Source organism: Erpetoichthys calabaricus, chromosome 3, assembly GCF_900747795.2.
Source record: "Erpetoichthys calabaricus chromosome 3, fErpCal1.3, whole genome shotgun sequence".
Taxonomy (NCBI): domain Eukaryota; kingdom Metazoa; phylum Chordata; class Cladistia; order Polypteriformes; family Polypteridae; genus Erpetoichthys; species Erpetoichthys calabaricus.
In genome coordinates this window covers 40,247,503-40,274,387 of record NC_041396.2, presented here as the reverse complement: position 1 = coordinate 40,274,387, position 26,885 = coordinate 40,247,503, and the positions used below count along the sequence as shown (strand labels likewise).

Below are 26,885 nucleotides of genomic sequence, written 5' to 3'. Positions count from 1 at the left end.
CAAAGTTTTGACACTGTCCGTTTTTTCTGCTTTCATATTCTGTATCTTGTTCTGCATGTGTTTCGCGCTTACGTTTTTTTTTTTTTTTTTTGAGTCTTTTGAATTCCAGTTTTCATTATCTCTAACCTGCTCTGCATGTGTTTGGCCCCTTGTTTTTTAACCTTTTTATGACGTTTTACTTTGTTTTCTACTCTGTCTTTTATTTCCTACCTCTCTTTATCCTGCTTTTTTTAATGACAACTGGTCCGTGGTGATTATTTTCCTTTTTTCAAGTAATAATTTCCGTTTGTTTGCGCTCCTGCGATCTTTACTTTCTTTTTTTTATACTTTCTAATTTTCCTCATCACTGTCCTGTTTCACTTCTACGCGGGCAAAGCCACGGGGGATGGCTAGTTATTAATAAATTCATGAAATTAATGTCAACATTTTCATGGACCTTCTTTTCAGTTTAATACTCGCCTCCCATTTTCTTCCATCCCTTCTCAGGTGTCTCACTTGTCTTCTTTTTATCTTGCCTCATCTCTCAGGTAGATGTTGTTTTGAAATATACTGTCTACTGTGTTGCTCAAAACTTGAGAAATATCATAAATTAGGAAAAATATTTACACAGATACAGAGTAAATAAGGAAATCTTTGGGGTTTACAGTAAGTGATTATACTAAACAATGATGCATTTATTTACATGGGGTTTAGCTATGGAAAGCAGTCCATTTTGTCACAAATACGTATGTGTCTCCGCAACGGTAGTGAGCAATGTTGGGACCCCACAAGGGACTGTTCTGGCCCCATTCCTGTTCAATTTATACACAGCAAACATTAAATATAAGTCGGACTTTTGCCACATTAGAAGTACTCTGATGATACAGCTACTGTAGCATGCATAAAGAATGGGCAGGAATGGGAATATAGGGATCTGGAGCTTTCAGTGACTGGAACAATAAAAACTGCCTGGTTGTGAACACAGCAAAGACCAAGGAGATAATTGTGCATTTCCTCAGGTCTAAGCTTCCCCTTCATCCTGTTAATATCTAGGTGTCCACCTTGATGACAGACTGGACAGGTCTGTGAAAACAGATGTCCTCTGCAGGAAGGGGCAGAGCAGCTTTTTCCTCGGCAGACCCAGATCATTCACAATATGTAGTGAAATATTGTCTTTGTTCTATTAGACAGTTGTTGACAGTGTCCTATTTTTTGCTGCCGTGTGTTGGGAAGGCAGTATAACAGAAAAGAATTCAAAGAGGCTGGACAAGCTGGTGAAGAAGGCCGGTTTGGTGTTGGGTAGGACTGTGGACTAACTGGGAATTGTGGTGGAAAGTTGTATGGGGAACAAGATACAGGCCATCCTTGACAATAGCAGTCACCTTGTCCACAACATTTTGGCAGATCAAAGAAGTAAACGTAGCCGTCGTATGCTACTGTATGACCAAATGCTATAAAAGATTATTTGATCCTACTGCAGAGAGATTTTATAACGCTGTTGTCAATACAAGTGATTCATGACCTGGTCACCACTCTACCTTCCAACGCTGTAACAGTTGAACAAATTGTACTTTTCATTATTTATTTATTTTTGTTCTTGTTGCTTTTATAATAGTTTTTAACAATTTTTACTGATGTGTTTGAGCTACAGGACACCTGAATTTCCCTGAGGGGATGAATAAAGTATCTATCTATCTATCTATCTATCTATCTATCTATCTATCTATCTATCTATCTATCTATCTATCTATCTATCTATCTATCTATCTATCTATCTATCTATCTATCTATCTATCTATCTATCTATCTATCTATCTATCTATCTATCTATCTATCTATCTATCTATCTATCTATCTATCTATCTATCTATCTATCTATCTATCATTTCGTGTTCTCTAACTGTTTTTTGCTTTATGTTTTTAGGTGGATTTCCCCACTTCCTCATTTGATGTGGTCTTCACAACTCCTCGGGCTGCTGACTATAGTCCAAAGTATGAGTTCAGTCACCTGGATCAAGACAGCCAGAGACAACTGCAAGAGGTCCTACATAAGAGCTCCTCTTTCTGGTGGGGATCAATTTTCTCTTATTATGGTGGGACTTTGTCCTGATATTTATTTCTCTCATGTTCTAAGCTTTTACATATCTTCAACATGTTATAGCATTATAGATACATTTGAAGCACCCAGCAGGACAGAGATGCCCATATGAGGGTGAATCCTGTAACCACATTAAGTACTGTACCTAGTCTACTAACTTGAGCCTTTTAAGAATATAAGGTGTTGCAAAAACTAGAGCAGACCATTCAGTTCATTACACTTGTTTGGTTAGCTAATAGTTAAGCTTTCCCAACGTCTCATTTAGATACCATTACAAAACAGATGAAGGTAAAATTCATATTCTGCCTATGTCATTAAATTTGACATCTAGTACACACTATTAGAGAGTGTTGTCTAAATGACACATGAATAGATTAAGTCTGTTTTGTACAGTGCCTTTCATAAAGTGAGTATGTGAGGCTGCAGCATTGTAGGTTCCAGTGCACCCTCTTAAACAAGTGATATTTGTGACTCATACTCCCACACAGGGAGACTGAAGGGAGTGACCATAAACACTAGAAACAAACAGAAAGCGATTAATCTTCAACATGCTGGTGCCTGTCTGTCAGGTGTGGCATCTTGTCTTCTTGCCCACCAATATAATGCAACACTTAACAGACTCCACTCATTTATAAAAACTATTGTCATGGCCTTCCACCTTCCCATTAAGCCCTTACCATTTTATCATGCAAAGCAGGGATGGGCAAGTTGCCGCTTCGTGGTGATAGAAAATGTACACATGACTCTGCCAGGGCCAGAATATTTCAATTACTCTTCTTACTGCACACTTTGAATTGTACAGTATATTATCTTCCAGGTTTAGTATTAACAATATTAATGAGCAAGGTAAACCAACATTGTGGTTAGCACCAATATTATATAGTCCCAGCATTGTGCTCAAATTCTTTGCCTTGTTGCTATCTGTATGTAGTTTGCACTTCGTCTCCGAGTCAGCTTGGCTTTTTCTCCAGTAACTCTGGCTTTCTTGACTCAATCACTAGGCCATGTGACTTTTAGGTATTCGGTTGATTCTTATTTGGCCCTGCATGTGTGATTGGGCATTACGATGGACTGGCAGCCCATCCATGGTTGGTTTCTGTCATGTATTTGGTGCTTCTGGAATAGATTTCGGTCCCCTGTTGCCTTAAATTGGATTAAGTTACTTCCAGAAAGTTATCTTGTTATGAAAACTGTATATTTGCAATACGATTCTGCATTTCCAGAATGCTTCCTGAGAATGTTATTAAACATTGCTTGATTATAACTCATAAATGCTAACCAAACTTCTTTACTCTTAGATTATACAGAGTATTTGATATTTCAGTATTCAATGATGATATTGTTGAACAACCTGTTTCCCTTTTTAGATCTGAAAAGATGGAATCTGTAGCATTCTGAGGGTATTTTGATTATGTATATTAATAGTGTTCATAAGAATACTCAACAATCTACATTTCCAATTTAGAGATTACCTGTGAACTAAATAAATGTGGTTGTTTACCACTGAAACATGAAACAACACTTTCTTTCTTAATTGAAAAAAAAAAAAAATGATAATTTTAGTCACCATCTCATTTCACAATTTTTTTTATAGAAAGAGGCTAGTCCACTGCTCACAAATAGTCAAACCTAAATGTGAAGTAATAATACAGTGACCACTAATAGTCAAAAAGAGAAGGACAGGCTCAATTTTATTTTCCCCGACCATATCTTCTGTAGCTGGTGTTGGCCAAAATAAACAAGACTGTGTCAGCAGGATCACCATTTCCCCATAACCGACCTGGTAGGGAATGCTTTTTATTAGGATTATGGGGGCATTATTCTCACATGTGCAGGGTACAAGTAACCAGAAGTAGTAAATCAACTTGTTGTTTTTTTTTTTTTTTTTTACTTTTCCCTTTTATTTTTATTGCATTATGCATTAATGCACTAATAAAATGTAAAATATTCTATTTACCTTACCCTCCATTTGATATTCCCAATTATTCTTTTCCTTTTTCTTATTAAGTATCACATTTGAAAGAAAAAAAAAAACAGAAATATTGAAAGGTGTGAGATCTTACTCTGCCTTGTTTTTCTGTAAAATAGCTTTGCTGATCCCCATTCCTGGGCCTTTGTGAGCCAGAACATTACTCATATGCAGCGTGGACTGTTTGTGTTCTCTGTGTTTTCTTTCCACATCCCAGAGAGATGAGGTTTAAATTAACTGGCAAATACAAATTGATCTCATATAAAACAGGGTGAATGTGTGCCTTACGCTTCACTGTTACTTCATCTAGGATAGGTTCCGACATTGTGTCCGGTGCTGCAGGTGCTGGCACTTACTTCCTGTGGTCATAAACTGAATAAGTAGGTTAAATAAATGGGTGGATGGTGTAGGGTGCTTCAAACTGAGCAAGAAAGCAATGTAATAAAGCAAAAGGCATTGTAATGCTTAACCCTGTCATGAAAAAGCTGATTCAGAAAATGAGTGGATGGATGGAATCCGGTTATTTTCCTCATCTCAAAGACATGTTTGTTAAGTTATTAAATGGCAACATTGAAACGGCCTGGTATGGGGGAGTTTAGGTGGGTGCATGCTTGTGTGATTGAGTGTGTCCCATAATGGGCTCTCATCCTCAGCCCATAGTTGGTTCCTACTTTGTGACCAAAGATGCCAGCATAAGCTCTGTCCTTCAGTGAGCCTATATTGGAATTAACAGGGTCAGAACTTGGATAAATTAAAGAAATTAATATATTCATTTGTAATTACATTGCCTTTAATATGTAAATATATGCATATAATCTATCCATCCATCTATCTATGGTTCAGATCTTCTTTTTTTGTTTTTTCGGGGAACAGTTTGATTCAAATCTTTGTTGATTGAATCAATGGTTCAATGTAATGTTATGCAAGCAACTAACCTACCTTTATTCTGCATAGCATCTTGTCTATCGTGAACACCACCTACAATACAGAACAGTACTGTACAATAATAATAATAATAAATTACATTTCTATAGTGCTTTGCTGGCTACTCCAATTCTTTACATAGATAGAGGGGAACCACTTCAACCATCACTGATGTGTAGCATCCACCAAGATGATGCTACAGCAGCCATTATTGTGACAGTACGCTCACCAAACATTACTATTGGCAAGTAAGGGTATGAGGGAGAGTGTTAGAGACAGGGAATAATTAGTGGGGCACAGTGGATGAAGCTGTGCAATTTAGCCATGACATTGGGATAAACCCTACTTTTTCAAAAGATGCCCAGGGATCTTTAATGACCACAAAGAGTCAGGTTTTATGTCTCTTCCAAAGGACTGTGCCATATTTACAGCACGGTATCTCTGACACTGCACTGGGGTATTTGGATCTACACACAGACCACAGGGTAAGAGCCACCTGATGTCACTAAAACCTCTTTCAGCGGCAACTGGAACTTTTCCTAGATGGTCTGCTATACATTACAGATGGTATAGTACATAAATACACATTCTATTGTTTGAGTGTATTTTTCACACCTACATCAGAAGTGCATTTATTGACTTGCTCAACATCACATAGTGAGTCACAGGTCGACTGACCATAAAACCTTACCATTTAAAGTCCAGTGCTCTTCCACAACATCACACTGTACTGCAAAATGCTAAGCGCTATACCTTGGACTTCATGCTAAACAAATCAATAAGAAACTATAAGAAATAATCAGATCTACTTACATTAGCAATTTTCATAAAATAAAGTATTTTTTTCCAAAAGCAATAATTTGCTTTTTGCTCACTTTAAACTGTCTAGTAGTAGACAGCTTCTTATGCAAGCAAGTGTAAGGTGAAAGTAGTTACAATCAAACAGTCGGGAATAATAAAAAATAGCAGAAGCAATGTGAGGCATGTTTAAAGCCTATCCTGAAACACTCAATAGATATCTCTTCACATGTCACAACTAGGCTCAATGCTTCCATAGAAAAGAAAAATGAATCGTGTTTTTAAAGGCATAACACTATTATTCATTAGATTGTGAAAACTGTTTATCAGGCCTTAATCTGCCTGACTGTACAAATTTTCATTTAGTTGGTGACACAGTAATACAATAGGTTAGTATGAAGCTGGCACATTCTGTCCATGTCTGTGTGAGTTTTTCCTTCATATATTTTAATTTTCCTTACCGAGTTTCAGTGTTTAAGTTAATTAGTAACTTTGAATTTGCCCAGCATGACTGTGTGAACTGTATGTGTGAATGTACCCTGCAATGAACTGACTCCAAGTCTAGGGCTGATTTCGGTCTTGCAGTCGCTGCTGCCGGTGTGGCACTAGCTTCTTGCAAAACTTAGTTGGAGAAGTGGCACAGAAAATGGATGAACTTTGATTGACATTTAGCAATGAATAGCTTTGTATTTAAACAATTTGTTCAAACCAAACTGATTATATAGTGGATTCAGAAAGTATTCAGACACATTCACTTTTTTTGCATTTTGCTATATTGCAGCCTTATCCTAAATTCATTCAAATTAAATTTTTCCCCCTATCCAGCAATATTCAATATCCAAGAATGACAAAGTGAAAACAAAATTCTAAAAATGTTTCAAATGTATTAAATATAATAAACTGAAATATCATATTTACCTGGAGACTTCTTGGATATGATGTGACAAGGCTTCACATATCTGGATTTAGAAATCTTTCTGCCATTATTCTTTGCAGATACTCTCAAGCTCTGTCAGGTCCGATAGAGATAGTCAGCGGACAACAATTTTTCAGGTATCACTAGAGATGTTTGTTTGGATTAATGTCCGGACTCAGGCTGGGCAACTCAAGGATATTCTAAGAGTAGTCCTTTATGCACTTCTGTGTTGTCTTTGTTTTGTGCTTAGAGTCATTGTCCTGTTGGAAGAGGAACCTGCAGCTCAGCCCAAGGTCCAGAGTATCTTGGAGCATGTTTACATTAAGGATACCTCTGTACTTTTTCTCTGTTCAGTATTCCCTCAATCTTGTGTAGTCTCCCAGTCCCTGCCATGGAAACACAACCCCACAGCATGATGCTGCCGCCACCATGTTTCACCATTGGAACAATATTGCACAAGTGATGAGCAGTGCCTAGTTTCTTCCAGAAAACTGCAAGCAGGCTTTCATGTGTCATTTACTGTTGAGAGGCTTCTGTCCTACCATCCCATTTCCACACAAGTTCTGTAGTCAGCCAAAGTGAACATCGAGTTCTTGGTCACGTCTCTTATCAAGGCACTTCTCCCACCACTTCTCAGTTTGTCCAGGTGACCAGCTCTAGGAAGAATCTTGGTTGTCCAAAACTTCTTTCAAGTATGAATTTTAGAGGCCACTGTGCTCTTAGGAATGTGCAGTGCCACAGGAATTTTTTGTAGCCTTCCCCAGATCAGTGGCTTAACACAATACTGTCTCTAAGCTCTGCAAGAAATTCCTTCAGCCTCTTGGCTTGGCTATCATTCTTGTACTCATTTTCATCTGTGGGACCTTCTATAGACAAGTGTTTGCCTTTCCTAATCTTGTTCAATCAAGTGAATTGACCACAGGTAGGCTGCAAACGAGGTGTTGGAACACAATAACAGTAATCAGTAGAATGGAATACACCTGAGCCAAATTTCAAGTGTCACATCATAGGGTCTTAATACATGTCGTAATATTTCAGTTTTTTATTTTTAATAAATGTAATAATAAATCCTGTTTTTCTTTTCTCATTCTGGAGTATTAAGTGTGCATAATGAGGGGAAAAAATGTAAATAGTTTTAGCCCAAGGCTGCAACATAATAAAATGTAAAAAATGAATGGGTTTGAATACTTTCTGAATCCACTGTATAAATATGAAGAATGTGGGCAGAGTATTTAAACATGATATATTTTGAAGAAGAGTGAATGGCTGTGACTGTTCAGGAAAAACAAGGGATTCTTGTACTGAATACACAAGTTGATGAAAAATCTTTTCATGAACTGATTTTAAATTATTAAAGATGCCATATATTCAGATTTAGACTGGAACCCAGGATTTGATTAGGTCATTCCAGAACATAAGCATTTTTCTTTTCAAGCCACTAACTTGTTGCATTGGCCAGATATTTTGAGTCATTGTTCAGCTGGATTAATAACTCAGAATATCATTAATATTTACCTAAGTCAAGAATCTCTTTTTTTGCCTGTCTCCACAAACTTTCCAGGGTAATGTCGAGAAGAATTCTTATAGCATGATTCTGCCACCACCACACTTTCCAGTCAGAATGATATGCTTTGTTTCCAATTTTTGCCAAATATAGCACTTACCAAAAGGTATCTCCTACCATAAGTATTTTTGTGTACTGGAGAAAAACCTCTAGCTGAACCAAGGCCTTTTTTTCAATGCTGTCAAAGAATTTCTTTTCTGCATGCATTCACACTACGTTATAACTCAGACATTTCCACTGCCCTGCGGAATGAGGAGGGATTATTAGGTCAGGCATGGGAAATCTGACAGAAAGCGAAAGGAAATATGAGCCCTAGCATTGCATGAGATGCAAGTGTCTCAGCTGTTGGGCGTTTGGCATGAAGCAAAATACTGTACAGTAGTTATAAGTGTAGAACATTTTATAAAGTAAAGACACAAGAAATCAGTAATGTTAATTGTTAACTTTACAGATCTTGCTGTATAGGAAAAAATCTATATATTGTCTATTTCTGTTTGGAGCATTTCTGAGGATTATATTGTTTCTTTTAAGATTGTTCATGGCCAGTATGACAACTCCAAAGGCATGATTTCATATCGTAGACTGGTCACCAATCACACAATGGAGTTTATATAGTCTTACTAATGCATTTTTTGGTGATACTTCATGTTTCTCCCTAATCTCAAACATGCAGGTTAGGTTTGTGACTTCAAATTGTTCTGTATAGAATGAGTTTGAGGGTATGTGAGAATATGTCCTGAGATGTTTGACTGTCTCATTCAGGATTTGTTCCTGTCTTGTACCAAGTACTGCTGGAGTAGGCTTCAGCTTCTGTCAACAATGTAATTAAATGAATTTATTCACAATATAATATAATTTATTTTTCATATCCTTGGCCAAGGTTGGACACTATCAGAGCTCCCCACAACCCTGCACTTGATAAGCAGATTAGAAAATAGATGGATGGATTATTTATTTTGAAAAAAAAGTAACGTGCCATTAGTTTCATTGAAAGGTATTGTCCTTTTAGATGATCCTTCCTTATAGAGCTTTCAAGCGTTGAACTTATCTTTATGGAATGACCTTGGCTCCTCCATATGATATGCAGGAATAGGAAGTGTTTTTTTAAAGGACCAGACATAGAAATTTTATTTGTACAGCAGAATAAATAAATGATTATAAATAAATAAATGATTATAAATATTTCATGTTGAATGCCTATAGCTGTGAATTATTATTGTGCAGATATTTTAGAGGAATGTGTAAATATCCAGTTATATGACCCAGCCCTTTTATAAGGTCCTAAAATAGGAAATTTGTTTATAGAACATCTAATCCCAGCAGTCATCCGTACAAAATGATCACTTATTTAGTAACTATCTGTTTAGATAAATAGAACTAATTCTAACATGTTTTAAAAATCAGAATCATCTTTGTGAATTTTCCTAGGATATGAATTTTGAAAACCTGGGGCACAAACACTTCTTGTTAAACATTGAAGAATGTGAGCTTTAGTTTAAAAAGTGTCAATAATTGAAATGTTCAAAAAATCAGATTTATTTTCCAATGATTCCATGAGGTTGTATGATCGTTCTTTCTAAAATGAACTAGAAGACAAATCCTGAACTAGAAAGTTAATCCTTATGGAGTATTCAAAAAAATCATACAGTATTTCCGTGTACATTTTATTTTAGTGATACTGTAGGAAACCACTTAGTAGAAGATTTTGAAATATAATACGATCAATTGTACTGTACAATACACAATAACATATACAATATTTATTATGTACACAAATAAATGTAGAATAAAATGAACAGGTAATTGAACCAAGTCAACAACTTAAATACTATTTAATTTAAAACCTAATACATTGGATGAAATGAAGTAAACAGGACAGATAGGAGTGGTACAGGTATGGCTTAATGCCTCTGTCTACACTAACCTTTACAGATTTATTGTGGTGTGTGTTTGTGTGTGTTTATATCTGTCTCTTCATCATCAAGCATGTGCTCTGGCTGGGCAAACAAGCTGTTAGCTAGCTTCTTCACTTATGCATTTTTTCTAAGTGTGTGTGTGCATATATTTCTATAAAATATGTATCTCAAAAAATACTTGTGCAAAAATTTTGCAAATCAATAGTCCTGGTCCAATGACTAAAAATCTCAGCTAAATTAAACAATTTGTATAGTCAACCCATTTTTGAAGGATATAGAGATAAGTACTGCGAAAAATGGACCAAAATCAGTTGGTCTGGAACCTGTAACAACAAAAAAATGATTGAGCTTGTTTGAAAAAGTAAGGTAATTTTTTTCAGAAGATACAGGTTTCCACCCTATGGTAAAATTAACTTTTTTCTTCACTTTGAACATCATAAAATCAGAACCTGAACTTAACTCTATAGCACATTTTCACCCCATCACCAAACTCTGATTTACTTCAAAGTAAAAAAGAATCTCTTTTATTTTTTAATTTACAGTAAAAATCATTTGGGGATATGTAGTATATGAACAGTAAAAGTCCTTCAGAAATACTCAAATCATTGTAAAATGCCCTTTTGAAATGAACAGTAGCTGTGCGGCTCCAGTAGTACTAGTCATATTGTAATGGGAACTGCTTTTTGGTTGAGTATTCAAAAAATACAATCCACTTTATTAGGAAAAGTAGAATAAATTGATGTATAATTCAGCATTTTGACTAATGCTGTTGTGTTTGAACACCTATACTATGCATTTTATTTTTCTCTTTTTCTTTATATTCAGTGTCTCAACTTTCTGACAGTATTTCTTTTTCTTCAGCTTGATCTTCAACCTAAATTTACAATACCCCTTGTTGCTGCTTCCAGAATATTCTGAAATCATGCTTAGTATTCTTTGACTCATGGCTAAACCAATGGGATTTGATGTTTGCTTCATGCAGATGTTGACCACTAAGTGAGGCGTGCATATGTGGCATCACTATTCAAAAGTTAATGCAAGAATCTATCTATCTATCTATCTATCTATCTATCTATCTATCTATCTATCTATCTATCTATCTATCTATCTATCTATCTATCTATCTATCTTACAGCGTATGAACAAGTGTAACGATAAAACATGCATTACCATCCGTTTGTCGTGATGTCCCGATGCATGCTCAACAATCCAGGTAAGAAAATTCTAGAAAGTTGATCCTGTTCATCAGGACAGTTTTTTTTCCGAGGGAGATATGTTACCTCACTCATCCGGATGAATGATGTAACGTATCTCCCTCTTGAGTGACGTAACGTCCCTCGGAAAAAAAAAAACTATGTCCAGATGAACAGAATCAACTTTCTAGAAGTTCGTCGTGATGTATTCGATCTATCATTAACTTGTAGAGCCTTAACTTTAATAGTGATAGGCAATTAGTTATTCATGCCTGAGGAACCACTGCCAGGGAGAACCCCCGCTGTTTTCGTCCTTATTTGCAAATATACCTGCTGATGGGGATGTATGGAAAGGAACAGTTGAGCACAAAAAGAGGGCGTCTCTTCATCTCCATCTTCAGGTGAGGTGCCTAAGACAGCTGTTTCTGGAGCGTTTGTTTGAATTGTAACATTTGAATTTAGACAAACGTTGGGTCGAGCAGTTTCTGCATATTTTGTTTGCTGACTCTTGGATCTTGGGATTGATAGAAATTTGTCTGAAGTGCCATGTGTTACAGCTGCATGATTGGAGCATCAAGAAAACGGTATTTTGAAAAAAGTACAGTGTATTATAAGCTGGCTTAGTCTTTATTTCACAGAAAAACTTAACGGAAAAACTGCACATGTGCGGTGTTACAAAAAAAATGAAAAAAAAAAAAAAAAACTAGGAAAAGCTACATAAGTCGCATAGCTAATTATGTATAACTAAGATTTTTCGCCTTCCCAATTTATGATAAAGTCGGTGATATATTTGTAGATTTCATCTATCTATCTATCTATCTATCTATCTATCTATCTATCTATCTATCTATCTATCTATCTATCTATCTATCTATCTATCTATCTAATTTCCTTTCATATCTATCAACCTATCTGTGTTCGCGACACATTAATAAGGCCTTTGGTTAGCCAGTTGCGTTTATTGGATTTAACATGGCCGTTCAATCTGTTTAGCTTAATAAACTTTAGACAGTATAACTGCTTAAAAAAAAGATGTAAGCCATTTTGAATTCGCACTCGTACGCTGACACATTTTCTCAAAAGCTCAAACAATAACCGACCAGTGCGACATACGACAACTACCGAAACTTCTAGAACAAGTGGTGCCACGCGCAGTTTGTTTTATATGTATATGTAGCTTCTTACGGGCTGATATCGGAAATGGTTGACTGCTCTTCCCGTCTACTGTATTACCCTTCTTCAAAGTCCAACGCCATAAACGCTTAAGGCGCAGACGTAATTCCTACAGTGTTATTTCGTCTTTGAAATGGTAATTTTGACCATTTAAACTGGAAACTACTTTCGATGGTTCCCCAATGTCACATATTGTGTGAATTACAAACACAGTAAAAATACATTACCTTTAAAATCATACATATCATTTACCATGTAAATTTGACTCCAAATGTATTCATAATCTAAACTATATGTTTGTTTATTATTTTTTTTAAATGGTAAAGAATACCGAAGACATTTATTTATTGATATGTGATCAATACAAAACCTTCTCTGGTTGGACATACAAAATGTTTTATCAAATGATTTTAACATTGATATTACTTTTAAGAATAGGGATGTTTTCTTAGGTTTTACATTTATAATTATTTTTATTAATCCAATTTTATTAATGGGTAGATATCATATTCACAAAACACTATTGTCCAGTAATATTGAATGCCTCAGTTTTTTAAACTCACAGTTTTATTTAAATACCATATGGTCCAAATATGTATTTAAAATGTAATAGAGTTAAAAGAACGTAATTACAAAGCAATTTAACAGAAAAGATGCAGTATATATTTCTTGTGTATTCACAACGTTAAAGTCATCTGATGAATAGTTTTATAAAAGAAATGCGTCTGTTTTGTTTTTGCATTTTTCAGATTATATATGGAATTAAAATCAAAGTGTAATTCTGATTTAAAATAATTTAACACATAACATTATTAGATTATTTGAATTTGTCAGTGTTGTATCTTCCCATTTTTGAAAAAAACATAAAAATAAACACTCCGCATACAAAACCATCCAAGTCACAGATCCATATCAGGCTAGAGAGCTAGTATCAGTTTTGGTCTGCCTAAATTAACTGCACATAAAAACAAATATTGACACAGGACAGAAGGAATGTTTACAGTCCTTTTAAAGATTATGGAGGTGTTCGTCTGGCAAATAATTAATGGAAGGAGTTAATGTAGGGCACTTGGCAGACAGGAATCCAGAAACTAATGCAAATGGAAGTATTGTGCATGTGTAAACAGTGTGGCAACTGAAGACTTGAAAATGGCAACCACCATCTTTGTGTGTCCACTGAAGTTTATGTTCTTAAAATAATGAAGAGCTGAGCAGTTCTAGAACTGTGTTTTGTTCAGCTACTCATAACCCACTTTTCAAACTAGCACAAATATTCATAATAGTTATTTTATGATACAATCTGCACAGAAGGATTGTATGCATCCAATCTGTATCATAAAGCATACAGCTCAATTAGCACCATTTCTGACCAAAATGCTGCACAGAGTAAAAAGTGCATATAAGAGATAATATCAACAATAAAAATAAAATCACACTAAAAACATCACAGTACATCAACAACTAAGACTGAATGTTAACAAAAAGCCAAACCAAAGTACACCGAACCTGGCGACGTCATAAACAAATTCTGTACTTTGTACTGTGTCCCCAAAAGCCATAGTAAAAAAGTACGACTTTTAGCGTGATTTGAATGTAGTTTTGACATCAGAAAGTAGGCCATTTCAAAGTTTTGGGGCAGCCACTGTAAATAACTTGATCACCACTTACGTGTGCAGCAAGACTGTACTACCACCAGAAGAGACTGTGAAGAGGATCTGAGCCACCTGGTGGTGAAATACTTGGAATGAAGCTCTGAGATATAAGGAGGAGCCATGTTATTTTGGGCTTTAAACACAAACAAAAACCCTGTACTTGACAGGCAGCCAGCAAAGAGAAGTTATACAAGTGACGAGTTCCCTCTTACAGGTGCCTGTTAGTAACCTGTCTGCCACATTTTGAACCAGCTGTAGACAAGCTAAAAAGGACTGAATAATCCAAACATACAGTGAATCACAGTAATCCAGACGATTTCAGATAAAAGCATGGACAACTGTCGTAAGGTTTTTGGTTGATATAAAACGTTTCATTGTACCTGTATTTCTAAGATGGAAGAAATTGCCCTTGACCACTGCATTCATGTCTCTGTCAAAATATAGAGAAGAGTCCAAAATCACTGTGAATTATCAATTTCAGAAGGAGAATATTCATGGCAAATTGTGTTGGGGCTAAAATGAACCCTACAGGTTAATGTAGCGGAGGAAGAGAAAAAAATACCAGTATTTACAGAAAAGGATCTGTTATTAAGATATGATTTAAACCATGTATGGGTGGTGCTTTGAATACCTAGCTTTTGAATTTTTATTAGATTGTCTCCCCTTGAGAAATTCAGATAGCAGTTAACCGCAATTAGTGTAATGCTGAATATTTCTTCCGTGCAGGAGCTATTTATACTAAATCTTTATGAATAAAAAGAATTCTAGTTGTCTCTTGTTAACTCTGTAATGAACTCTCTACTTTCTGTACATCACAAAGATATGACATTTTGGTTCATTGATGACTGTAAATGCACCCAGTTTGGCAGTGTGTGTGAGTTTGCCCTGCTATGATTGGTTACCATGTTTCACTCACCGGTATAGGCCTTGGCTTTGTGGAGACTTGAAGCAGATACGCATGTTGGATAATGGATAGGTCTTTTTAGTTACAGGATACACTTTATCCTTGCTACTTGGTTTTTTTCTGTATAAGCAGTTGTAAAAATGTACTATAATTTTAAAGTTTTTAGATGGGTATTTTAACCATCAGGAAGTTTTGTGTCAGGTTAAAAACTGTGGAAACTTGATTAGATTAGATATACTTTATCTTTTTATACCTTTTATACTTTATTTGACCCCAAGGGGAAATTAAATCTTTACAGCAGTCCAAGAAGCAGCAAGAAGTAGAAATTTAGTTTATGTTGAAAGCCTGCTTAAAAAGAATGTCACTCTCCTCATTGGCATCTCTGCAATTTTAGCAATCTCTCTTGCAGAATGCCCTTATCCAGAAGTCACAAGAAGAGTTCTCACAGCAGTGGACTGTTCATTTGCAGTGCCTGGGGACCATCTGCTTATTTATAGTATCCTACCACATTCATTCTTCATTATTGCCTGTTTTTATTGTTGCTTGTTATAGCAAAAGTATTGTTTAGAATTAAAAGAGGTTTTGGTAATAAAGTAAAAAGCTCACCCTCACTAGTTGGGTCTAGGATATTATGAACAGAGTGAGCATCTAAGCACCAGCACTTCAGTTGGCATTCTTGTTTGTGGATGCTCTCTAATTTTGGAAGTGTTACTTAATACAGGGCCAAGCTCTCCACACCCTAAAGCTTGTTGGATACACATATTTAAGGTATACAGACACATACATAACACGTGTCTGGTTGGTTAGCTACATTTGATCAGAGCTACAGCTTGCAGCTGGTAAGGTATTCCTCTGTGTTTCCGTCTGTAAACAGGATGCAGTTAATTTCTTTTTTCTCCACAACAGAAACAAAAAAATAATCGCCATCCACAATTCACCATGGTCAAGTTCTGTATTTTCCCCCCAACACACCCCACCCCCCTGCTCCTCCTCCTCCACTGTAGGATTGGATTGCCAGCCCCATGTGGCCTCTTCTAGCCAGTTGCTGAAATTTGTTTTGCAGATGACAGCTCGCCAACAGGCATTTCATCCTTCCCCGGGACATACTATAGAGCTCTTATTTGGAGGAGACTCCAAAAACTAAGGTGTTTTGGCTGTAGGAAAGAGAAGAGTATTTTTCAGACAATCTTGTTTCTTTATAATCTTGCAAAGATCTTTTGCTCCCTCTGGTGGCAGCAGAAATAAAAAAAACAAATCTAGCTCACTAGACTTGGCACTATAGGGGCATATTCAAATCCTTTTCCGGCACAGCCCTGCCTTTTGCCTAGTGTTTTCCAAGAGAGACTGCAACTGTCTATTAAGAGTTTTTACTTTATTCAGAATGAACGGATGAATTGATGGACCTGCAACTGACACCTTCTTTCTTTTTCCAGACTTTTCATGGGGAAGACTCTCAGGTCGAAATTGCATTTTTATTGCAGTTTACTTTTGATGTTAATTATCCTTTTGTTACAGTTCTTTCTTGGTTTCTTCCCTGTGTTGTTCCCCCTTTTTCTTTTTTCCCCTCCCTCTGGAAATTTAGAAAGTTGTACTTTCACTTCAGTTTTATATCTGTCATTGGTGAGTATATGCTCTTGTGGTTTTTGAATTAACATTTCTTGCCTATACATCTAACACAACATCTAACTTGTTTGAGCTAATGCTGGGGTTACTTTTCCATATTCTATGTTTGATTGACATGTGACATGGTTTCTATCAGTTCTGATCCCTAAGAATCCTTTCAAGTTGATGTCCAAATATTTCCTGGGCCCGGAACCCCTGGGACTAGTACTGCTTGAAGTGTTTTAGCACGAGGTTTTACACTCCTAGGTTCTACACTTTGATGCAATGGCTTTTTATTAATATTTAACTGATTACTACTGGGGGGGTATACTGCCATGTTGTTATTCAAAATAATCTTTTTGTCTCCTAGAAGTTTGTTCAATGCTATAAGAGGCTGTTATGAAAACAGGGTTTTCTCCCCTAGGTGCTACGTTTCACTCATATGCTATTCAGCTTTAATCATTTGCAGACACTATGATATAGTTGTCCAAACATAATTCAATCTGTCTGTATCAACAAGTCGGTACTAAAATATAAGGTGTTGTGACATTTGTAAACCAAAGCAGCAAATCACTCTTCTCGGTTCTGTATTTTAATGAATGTCCTTATGCATAATTCCCTAACACTATTATGCGCTTACTCACACAAAATCCAATATGTCCACCAGCCCTTTGTGAGGTGGCGGTAGGTAGTACTACGTATTGTTTTCCTTTAGTGATGTGAGAATGTTTTTTAGTGCTCAGAGTTAGTCACCCTAGTTTGTCGAATTTGTTACATTTGCTGCCTGCCGTAATTCAAATATAACTTAATTTGTCCTCCAACATCTGAAAGAGAGTTCCTTTGATAGCATAACAGACTTTAATAAAACAGATGGCTGCTCCTCCTGGTTGTATAGTTAGATACAGTCATTTCTGATTATCTCCCAACTCTAGTAGTTATTGAGACATGTGGCAATCTGGTATGCTTACTGCATCTGGAGAGAAAATATTAGATGCTAAGAATTGCCCTAATGAAAATTACTCTCCTAGACTCTGCTCATTTTGTTCATTGACTCTGTTCAGTAATACTCTAAATCAATAGGGGTTCTGTTGCATATATTCAAACATAACACAGTTTGTCCATCTACACCAAAATGTAGTGCTAAAAGGTTGATTTACTCTTCTCCCTGATCATTAGATGTAACCATCATTCAGTTTTACAAAGATAATTCAGTCTGTTCACCACTAACTAAAGCATTTATGGTACTAGAAAGCTTCTGGATGCTAAACTTGTTACATCTGATGTTTGGTCATTGATTTCATCCCCTCTGATCAACTTGACTACTGTCTTTTTTGAAGCCAGAATCCTTTTCTTTTTCTTGGCAGGCTGACCCCGGATAATAGGAAGTTAATGTGGGAGAAGCGATATTTCTGTTACACAGAGACCAGTTGCCTTCCTTTAGTGCTTGCTAGCGCTCCCAGCTGGGAATGGGCCTGCCTTCCTGATATTTACGCCCTGCTGAAGCAGTGGACATGCATGAACCACCTGGATGCACTAGGCCTGCTGCATGCCATGTAAGTGTTCAGGACAATCCTGATTAAAGGAGTGATCACTGGGTTAGAAAGGAATTTTTTTTAACTGCACTGATCTCACTTTGGCTGTACAGATTTCCTGATCAGGAAGTACGCCACACAGCTGTCCGGTGGATGGACTCCATCTCAGACCCAGAGCTTCTTGACTTCCTGCCACAGTTGGTGCAGGTAGGCTGTGTTTTACCGTTTTCTGAAGATCAGGTGATGTCTTCCTAATCTGAACTAAGCTGACCAGGCAGGATGAACTGGTTCATTGTTCCTCCGCAAGTGTTGCCCTCTTTCTCTCTGATTTTAGCTGTTATTTTCATTCAACAGGCCCTAAAGTATGAATGTTATCTTGATAGTCCATTAGTCAGATTCCTGCTACGCAGAGCCATCAGAGATGTTCGTGTCGCACACTACCTTTTCTGGTAGGTCCTGGTCAAATCAGGCAATGTTATAGATAGCAGTGGGCATCTTTGTTGCCTACAGTATAACACTTTAGTTAAAATTTATTTTCTCAGCTACCAAAGGTGGTTTTTAACCAAAGTGAATGTTTGTGTCTTGTCCAATTTTGTCACCCTACAGGCTTCTGAAGGATGCACTCCAGGACTCCCAGTTCACTGTGCGTTACCAGTACCTGCTGGCTGCCCTCCTCTGCTGCTCTGGACGAGGTTTACGAGAAGAATTTGATCGGCAGTGCTGGCTGGTCAACATACTGGCCAAAGTTGCCCAGCGTGTCCGAGAGGCTTCCCCATCCTCCCGGCAAGTAAGTTGGTGTTGTTTATGAGTTTCACCACTCTGGCCCCATGAAGGAGTCAGTTATCACTGATCACACTTTTCCATTCGCAGGGTATTCTACGTGAGGGTCTCAGTGAAGTGCAACACTTCTTCAAGGTCAACAGCAGTTGTCGCCTCCCTCTTAACCCAGGTCTGCTGGTAAAAGGCATCCACATCCAGGTAAGAGGAAAAATGGTTGGAAGATTTAATTTCTTTGCTTAATACTGTTTTTCTTTTTTCAGTTTAGACCTCCTTGTTGGGATTATAGTGACTGCAGAGTAGTGAGCTGCTGATGTTCTTCTGTTTGCATATATAGTGATGCAGAGAAATGGTGGTTTAAATGTGACATATGATTACCATAGATACTCGCGTATAAGTCGAAAAATTTATGCCTTAAAATTCATTCAAAAAAGCAGAATCGACTTATCCGCGGGGCAACACAATTGTCCATACAATTTGTGTAATGACATTGTACACTCAACACTTCACGGTGTTAAGTCACCGGGTCATCTGCCATTTCCCATGGTCTTTGAAATAATTATAAGCCAGCAATACTATTGCTAATTAGCTATTTTTTTTCTAATTTCATTAAATAATTCTTTAAACTGTGAAATACTTCAATTTGAGCATTAGCTTTTGCAGGTTTTGGATAACAAACAGACCATTAGCTGCCACGTGCAACCAGATTTGGAATCAAAAGAACCAAGGCAACGCACGCTATCAATGCGATGCAAGCGCAGCCCGCAATTCAAAAAATTTCTCTGCCTACCTGTTTGTCGCGTCTGACAGTAGCTGAAAAGCAGCATCAGGAGAGAGCAGCCTGAAGTAGTCCAGCAGCGGGTGATCTGTCGTGTCCAACAGCAAGCCATGCTATCTTGTGAAGTCCGGTAGCCAGTTCGGCTCCCACGGATCAATGTCTGGGTATTCCTTCCACGCGAACCTTGCCATAGCTGCATCGGCTGCGCGAATGCGTTCAGCTGGCGCGGCATCGGCTGGTGTCCGATCAGCTGATGCCGGCTTCTCACTCTCTTGCTCGATTCCTGATCAGTATCAATAAAATCCAATTCTGAAAAATCAGTCCGACTCGGCGATAATGTGCAAAACATCGTCTGCCGAGTGTTTTCTTTTCTTTTGTGACATATCGACGCCATCTTGCCTTTGTTTACATTTCGCAACTCATGCACACACAAGGATTAGTTGCCGAGTCAACGAGTCTAGCATTTCTCCAAGCACAGAGGGAATGCCTGTGACGTGACAGTGAGTTTTGTCGCCATTAACAGCTGATTGTTGCCCTCTATCTATGATAGCTGTCAAGTTTTACCCTCGACTTATACTCGGGTCATAACAAATTTCGTAATTTTCGGCTTAAACAATACTCTCGACTTATCTCCGAGATCGACTAATACGCGAGTATCTACGGTACTTCATCCCTTAACTCTATTCTTCTTTCATTTCCTTACAGGCTTGTTCCTATTTCAATTCTAATGCAGTTCCACTTAAACTATCATTCCTGAATGTGGACTCATTAGGAGACAACATTGAAGTCATCTTCAAGGTTAGTCTGCCTATTTTAATCACACTTGTGACCGATAAATTTGGGGTAAAAAGAAGAGAAAAGAGTATGTTGCGAGTTGTATCTTTGGTTTATGCAAAACTGTCCACTTTTGTCTAGTCAGGGGATGACCTGCGACAGGACATGCTAACACTACAAATTATACGTGTCATGAACAAGATCTGGCTGCAGGAAGGTCTGAACATGAGGATGGTCAACTTCCGATGCTTCTCAACTGGTCGTGGTCGAGGTAAGAAAGGGCATATTTGTGAAGTGGTGGCTGACCAGAGTAGAATAGGTTCATTTCTTTTATCATGCTGTTCATCCTCTGAATTTCAGGGATGGTGGAAATGATCCCAAATGCTGAAACTTTGCGGAAGATCCAAGTTGAGCATGGAGTAACTGGGTCCTTCAAAGATCGGCCACTGGCTGACTGGCTGCAGAAGCACAATCCCAGTGAAGATGAATATGAAAAGGTTAGATGGAGGAAGACTATTGCTAAAAAGGCCCGCTCCAGTATATTTACTGGGTGCTGGTAATTTATCAGAATTCCAGATTTGAAATAATACAATTAAATTGTAGTTCTTCAAAGTAATCACTTGTCACAGATATAATTTTCTTTATTTCTTTATTTACTAATATACTTGTCATGAGCATATTGGATATCATGTGTTGATGTGAATTTTAAATTACTCTGAAGCAATCCACTATTGTGGGGAACTGCTTGCTGACCAAACAAATTGGTATTAATTTGCTAAAGTTGGCTATGTCAAATTTATGTAAAACGTGTGATAAGCAGGGTATGAATGTACTTTAGAACCTAGCATTTATCAATTTTTAAAATCTATAGTTTGCAGTACAGGTAAACATGTAGCCAAACCTATCTTGACATCAACAGGTATAAGATAGATGTTAATCCTGAATGGAGGAAAGCACAAAAAGCAGCATTTTCTGAAACATTTAGCACCGTACTTGCTCCTGAATCAGTCTTCTTCCCTATCACTCATGAAAGTTACTTTGTTGAACAATTTATGCTTTAAGCACAGCAGTCGTCTAATGAACCTTCTTTTGTGTTTCTGTCTTCTGTGGACTGTATATTAAACTTAATTAATCTAAATTTGCTTTGGCTAATACAGAGAAGCTATTTTGTTGACTTAATAGTGTAGGCCCCTGGTGAAAAAAATACTGATCTATAAAGTGTAAAGCAGCTAGTTCAGTTTTATCAGCGGCCCACTGTGCTACATTGAGCGAGTCTCTTAATTTAAAAGAGTTCACAATGGAGAAATACAGAAAAAGTCCAGTTATGTACTTGAAATTCTAATTTAGATAAATGCACCAGCTAACTAAATAAATGAACTAAGCACCATATTTGCTAATTTCAGTAGAGTGTCATGGGAGGCTGGAGTCTATTCTGCCAGTATTGGGAATAAATTAGAGGCTATTGACAGACAGGTTGCTGGACACACTCACAAATATACCCACACTCACTCATACATATGCACTCGGCCCTACACACATATATTCTTGGTCTCCCTCTACAATTTCCTTACCAGTTTTATGCAATATGCCACCCTGCTCATAAATCTGTACCCAAATAGTGGTTCACCCTACAGTGACATACAAGTAACAGATGATGTCAGTGGGCACCATTCCTTTGAAAACAATTGGCTCTAAGAAATTAAACAAAGTGGCAGAACTTTTCGTGTGTCCTATGGTTAATGTACTGTCAATCTTCCTTCAGGCAGTGGAAAACTTCATCTACTCTTGTGCTGGATGCTGTGTGGCGACCTACATCCTGGGCATCTGTGACCGGCACAATGACAACATTATGCTGAGGACCTCTGGCCACATGTTCCATATTGATTTTGGCAAGTTCTTGGGCCACGCTCAAATGTTTGGCAATATTAAACGGTAAGATGGATACACACCGCACCTGGTGATTTGATGAATAAAATTTCGTTTCCCTTAACTTGTGAGTGTTTGTGTTTGCAGGGATCGGGCACCTTTTGTCTTCACGTCTGACATGGCGTATGTGATCAATGGAGGAGACAAGCCATCCAGTCGCTTTCACGACTTTGTAGACCTGTGCTGTGAAGCTTATAATCTGATCCGCAAGCACACACATCTTTTTCTCAACCTGCTGGGTCTGGTAGGACATGTGTTTCTCAGTGATTGGGATTATTTTAATTATTGATGCTGTAAACCCTTAAACTGCCACATACTTGGGGGGGTTAATGCACCCCTGGACAACAAATACATTTTTGCTGCACTTTTTAAGGAAACGTCACAGTTCACCAAGAAAAAGTGAAATTTTAATGGAACACATTTTTTTCTTGCGAAGAGCATCACAATTACTGCAACACTGACCATTTTACACACTGCCAATGAACTGTTAAATCTATTAAAAAAAACTACTGCAACAATCTATTAATATATGTACAGTGGTGTGAAAAACTATTTGCCCCCTTCCTGATTTCTTATTCTTTTGCATGTTTGTCACACAAAATGTTTCTGATCATCAAACACATTTAACCATTAGTCAAATATAACACAAGTAAACACAAAATGCAGTTTTTAAATGATGGTTTTTATTATTTAGGGAGAAAAAAAATCCAAACCTACATGGCCCTGTGTGAAAAAGTAATTGCCCCCCTTGTTAAAAAATAACCTAACTGTGGTGTATCACACCTGAGTTCAATTTCCGTAGCCACCCCCAGGCCTGATTACTGCCACACCTGTTTCAATCAAGAAATCACTTAAATAGGAGCTGCCTGACACATAGAAGTAGACCAAAAGCACCTCAAAAGCTAGACATCATGCCAAGATCCAAAGAAATTCAGGAACAAATGAGAACAGAAGTAATTGAGATCTATCAGTCTGGTAAAGGTTATAAAGCCATTTCTAAAGCTTTGGGACTCCAGCGAACCACAGTGAGAGCCATTATCCACAAATGGCAAAAACATGGAACAGTGGTGAACCTTCCCAGGAGTGGCCGGCCGACCAAAATTACCCCAAGAACGCAGAGACGACTCATCCGAGAGGTCACAAAAGACCCCAGGACAACGTCTAAAGAACTGCAGGCCTCACTTGCCTCAATTAAGGTCAGTGTTCACGACTCCACCATAAGAAAGAGACTGGGCAAAAACGGCCTGCATGGCAGATGTCCAAGACGCAAACCACTGTTAAGCAAAAAGAACATTAGGGCTCATCACAATTTTGCTAAGAAACATCTCAATGATTGCCAAGACTTTTGGGAAAATACCTTGTGGACTGATGAGACAAAAGTTGAACTTTTTGGAAGGCAAATGTCCCGTTACATCTGGCGTAAAAGGAACACAGCATTTCAGAAAAAGAACATCATACCAACAGTAAAATATGGTGGTGGTAGTGTGATGGTCTGGGGTTGTTTTGCTGCTTCAGGACCTGGAAGCCTTGCTGTGATAGATGGAACCATGAATTCTACTGTCTATCAAAAAATCCTGAAGGAGAATGTCCGGCCATCTGTTCGTCAACTCAAGCTGAAGCGATCTTGGGTGCTGCAACAGGACAATGACCCAAAACACACCAGCAAATCCACCTCTGAATGGCTGAAGAAAAACAAAATGAAGACTTTGGAGTGGCCTAGTCAAAGTCCTGACCTGAATCCAATTGAGATGCTATGGCATGACCTTAAAAAGGCGGTTCATGCTAGAAAACCCTCAAGTAAAGCTGAATTACAACAATTTAACAAAGATGAGTGGGCCAAAATTCCTCCAGAGCGCTGTAAAAGACTCATTGCAAGTTATCGCAAACGCTTGATTGCAGTTATTGCTGCTAAGGGTGGCCCAACCAGTTATTAGGTTCAGGGGGCAATTACTTTTTCACACAGGGCCATGTAGGTTTGGATTTTTTTTTCTCCCTAAATAATAAAAACCACCATTTACAAACTGCATTTTGTGTTTACTTGTGTTATATTTGACTAATGGTTAAATGTGTTTGATGATCAGAAACATTTTGTGTGACAAACATGCAAAAGAATAAGAAATCAGGAAGGGGGCAAATAGTTTTTCACACCACTGTACAAGGTGCAACTGATGCCATTGGTGAAATGTAGTAAATCACCGAGCCAATTGCTCTTGAACTGGCTGCACGCAAGCACATAGAGGCCAAGGCTGATGCTTGCTGGCTAGTCTGGTGCAGCGGCTGAATCCCAGGGACAGTGATGCTGATTCACTAGGGGGCGGCAGTGGTCATGAGCTGGTTCCTCAACAAATGTACGGCACGGACTGATCAGCTCCGGCGTACTGGCAAATTACACTGGGAACCAACTATAGCTGGTCGCGGCATTCAACGAATGTACGTCGCCGAATATACTCTGCTTCGGCGTGCTGGCAAATTGCACTGGGATCTGAGTATAGCCAGTTATGGCGGTTTAAGGGTTAATATAGTTGCTTGACGCAATAGTGCCAAGTAAACTAGCACCCTACATTCTTTAAATATTTCTCCTCTCTCTTTGTAGATGCTGTCCTGTGGAATTCCAGAACTTTCTGACCTGCAAGATCTAAAGTATGTTTATGATGCACTACGCCCTCAGGACTCTGAGGCTGATGCCACCATGTACTTCACCAGGTGAGATGACCATTGGACAGCTAGTACCCATTTGTCTGTTCTTCGCCATAAAGTGGTTTGCTACTGAGCTCTTTGTTTGCTGAATATAAAACACTTAACCTCTCTTTCTATCACTTTTATTACAGGCTGATTGAATCCAGTCTTGGCAGTGTAGCAACCAAGCTTAACTTTTTCATCCATAGTCTGGCACAGATGAAATTTGCTTCCACAGAAGAAAAGCCCTGCCTCTCCTTTGCGCCTCAGGGTCATACAATGAAGGTTGATGGACTTATCAAAAACTTGTTTGTGTGTGGACATGTGAAGACTTCAAATTCCAGCAAAGGATATGTAAGTTTGAATCTGTGACATTCCTGTACACTGAAGTGGTGTCACTTTAGGTTGTAATGAAGGAGGTTTTATAGTAAGTTCAGTCAGTTTCTCCATTTGTGGTCTTGAATCACCTGATCTCTTAGAGTTTCAGTGGAGGCTGACTCCCCATAAGTCCCCAAAGCACCTGTTATTTGGGAAAGAGGCAGGTGGATACCAATAGGATCCCTATTGCGCCTATAACTACTCTGTCCTTCATGGAATTCTGTGTTAAACTGGGAGGTATTTCATTCTGATTTCAAAGTAACTTGATTGAGTGTTATTCTGAGTCACCTCAATGATATTTTACAGTGGAGGGTGTGTTACCCTGGTTTGATTTAGTGTCAGCTTAGCCAGTGATTCCCCATATAACTGAATCTTGGCACTTTAGCTGCCTCTCTTTCAAAACACTCGCATGCATCATAATCATCTGAATGTAATTATTTAGACCTCTTGTGCTTTGGAGGAATTTTAAGACATAATCCCAAGAAATATTAAAAATTGCATAGAAGAGGAAGCACAGATATTTTCCACATATATGTACGGTATGTTATCTAGAACAGAGGTTCTCAGTGTCGGTCCTGGGGGCCCACTGTGGCTGCAGGTTTTTGTTCCAACCAGCTTCTATTTTTAATTGGACTCCAGGGCTAATTAAGTGAACTGTTATTTGTCAAATTATGTGTTTTGGGAAAAATGTAGAAATTAGAAAACTAAGTTTGGTATTTTAAAATGTACCAAGCAATTATATTGGAATAATGTATGTTGTTTTCTTTTTAACAATATGTTCATCTTGATTTTCATTCTGTTTTTTTGCTGGGTGTTCTAATTGTTTAATTAAATCATTATTTTCTAATTAGTGGGTCTAACGCTGAAGTAGTTGCAGCCTTGTTGTTTATCTGGCTGTCTGCTCCGTTGGTTGTCATTGTTAGGATACAATAAAGGGAGCAAACTTCACAGAGAAAGGGCAAAATAGAATGAAATCAACAAAAGGTTGTTAAGCATTTAAATCTCTAGCAAAAGCAGAAATATTCCTAAATGTCTTACAAATGTAAAACATGCTGTGGTGCTTTCTTAATGAAGAATAAGTGAATAGAAAAAAAAATGTCTGCTAATTAATTGAGCTCAGTGTTATCAGATGTTGTCACTGATTAGGAATCTGGTTGGAACAAAAACCTGAAGCCACAGTGGGCCCCCAGGACCGACACTGAGAACCCCTGATCTAGAATCAATTTTTTTCAGTCTTCAATCTTGTCATGTAGCCCAGGCAGCTTGCGGTAATTTTATTATTAACAATGAATAGCCTGTGTGGGTTTGATTTTTGTGTGCTACCATTGAGTTTTTATTTTATTTATTTTACGTCTC

The 26,885-nt window shown here is 37.8% G+C and overlaps 1 protein-coding gene across 1 annotated transcript in view; it reads left to right on the top strand.

Annotated features, from left to right (window-relative positions):
- The window catches only part of pik3c2b (phosphatidylinositol-4-phosphate 3-kinase, catalytic subunit type 2 beta), a 123,209-nt gene that overhangs the window by 89,857 nt on the left and 6,467 nt on the right, over positions 1 to 26,885 (top strand). The window contains exons 15-27 of the mRNA XM_028796664.2: positions 1,904 to 2,046; positions 18,053 to 18,241; positions 18,334 to 18,427; positions 18,575 to 18,669; positions 18,827 to 19,007; positions 19,091 to 19,198; positions 20,481 to 20,573; positions 20,691 to 20,820; positions 20,910 to 21,046; positions 22,312 to 22,481; positions 22,563 to 22,719; positions 25,069 to 25,178; positions 25,304 to 25,505. Of these exons, the coding sequence (XP_028652497.1) occupies positions 1,904 to 2,046; positions 18,053 to 18,241; positions 18,334 to 18,427; positions 18,575 to 18,669; positions 18,827 to 19,007; positions 19,091 to 19,198; positions 20,481 to 20,573; positions 20,691 to 20,820; positions 20,910 to 21,046; positions 22,312 to 22,481; positions 22,563 to 22,719; positions 25,069 to 25,178; positions 25,304 to 25,505 (1,809 nt within the window). The remainder of the gene's footprint in view (positions 1 to 1,903; positions 2,047 to 18,052; positions 18,242 to 18,333; positions 18,428 to 18,574; positions 18,670 to 18,826; positions 19,008 to 19,090; positions 19,199 to 20,480; positions 20,574 to 20,690; positions 20,821 to 20,909; positions 21,047 to 22,311; positions 22,482 to 22,562; positions 22,720 to 25,068; positions 25,179 to 25,303; positions 25,506 to 26,885) is intronic.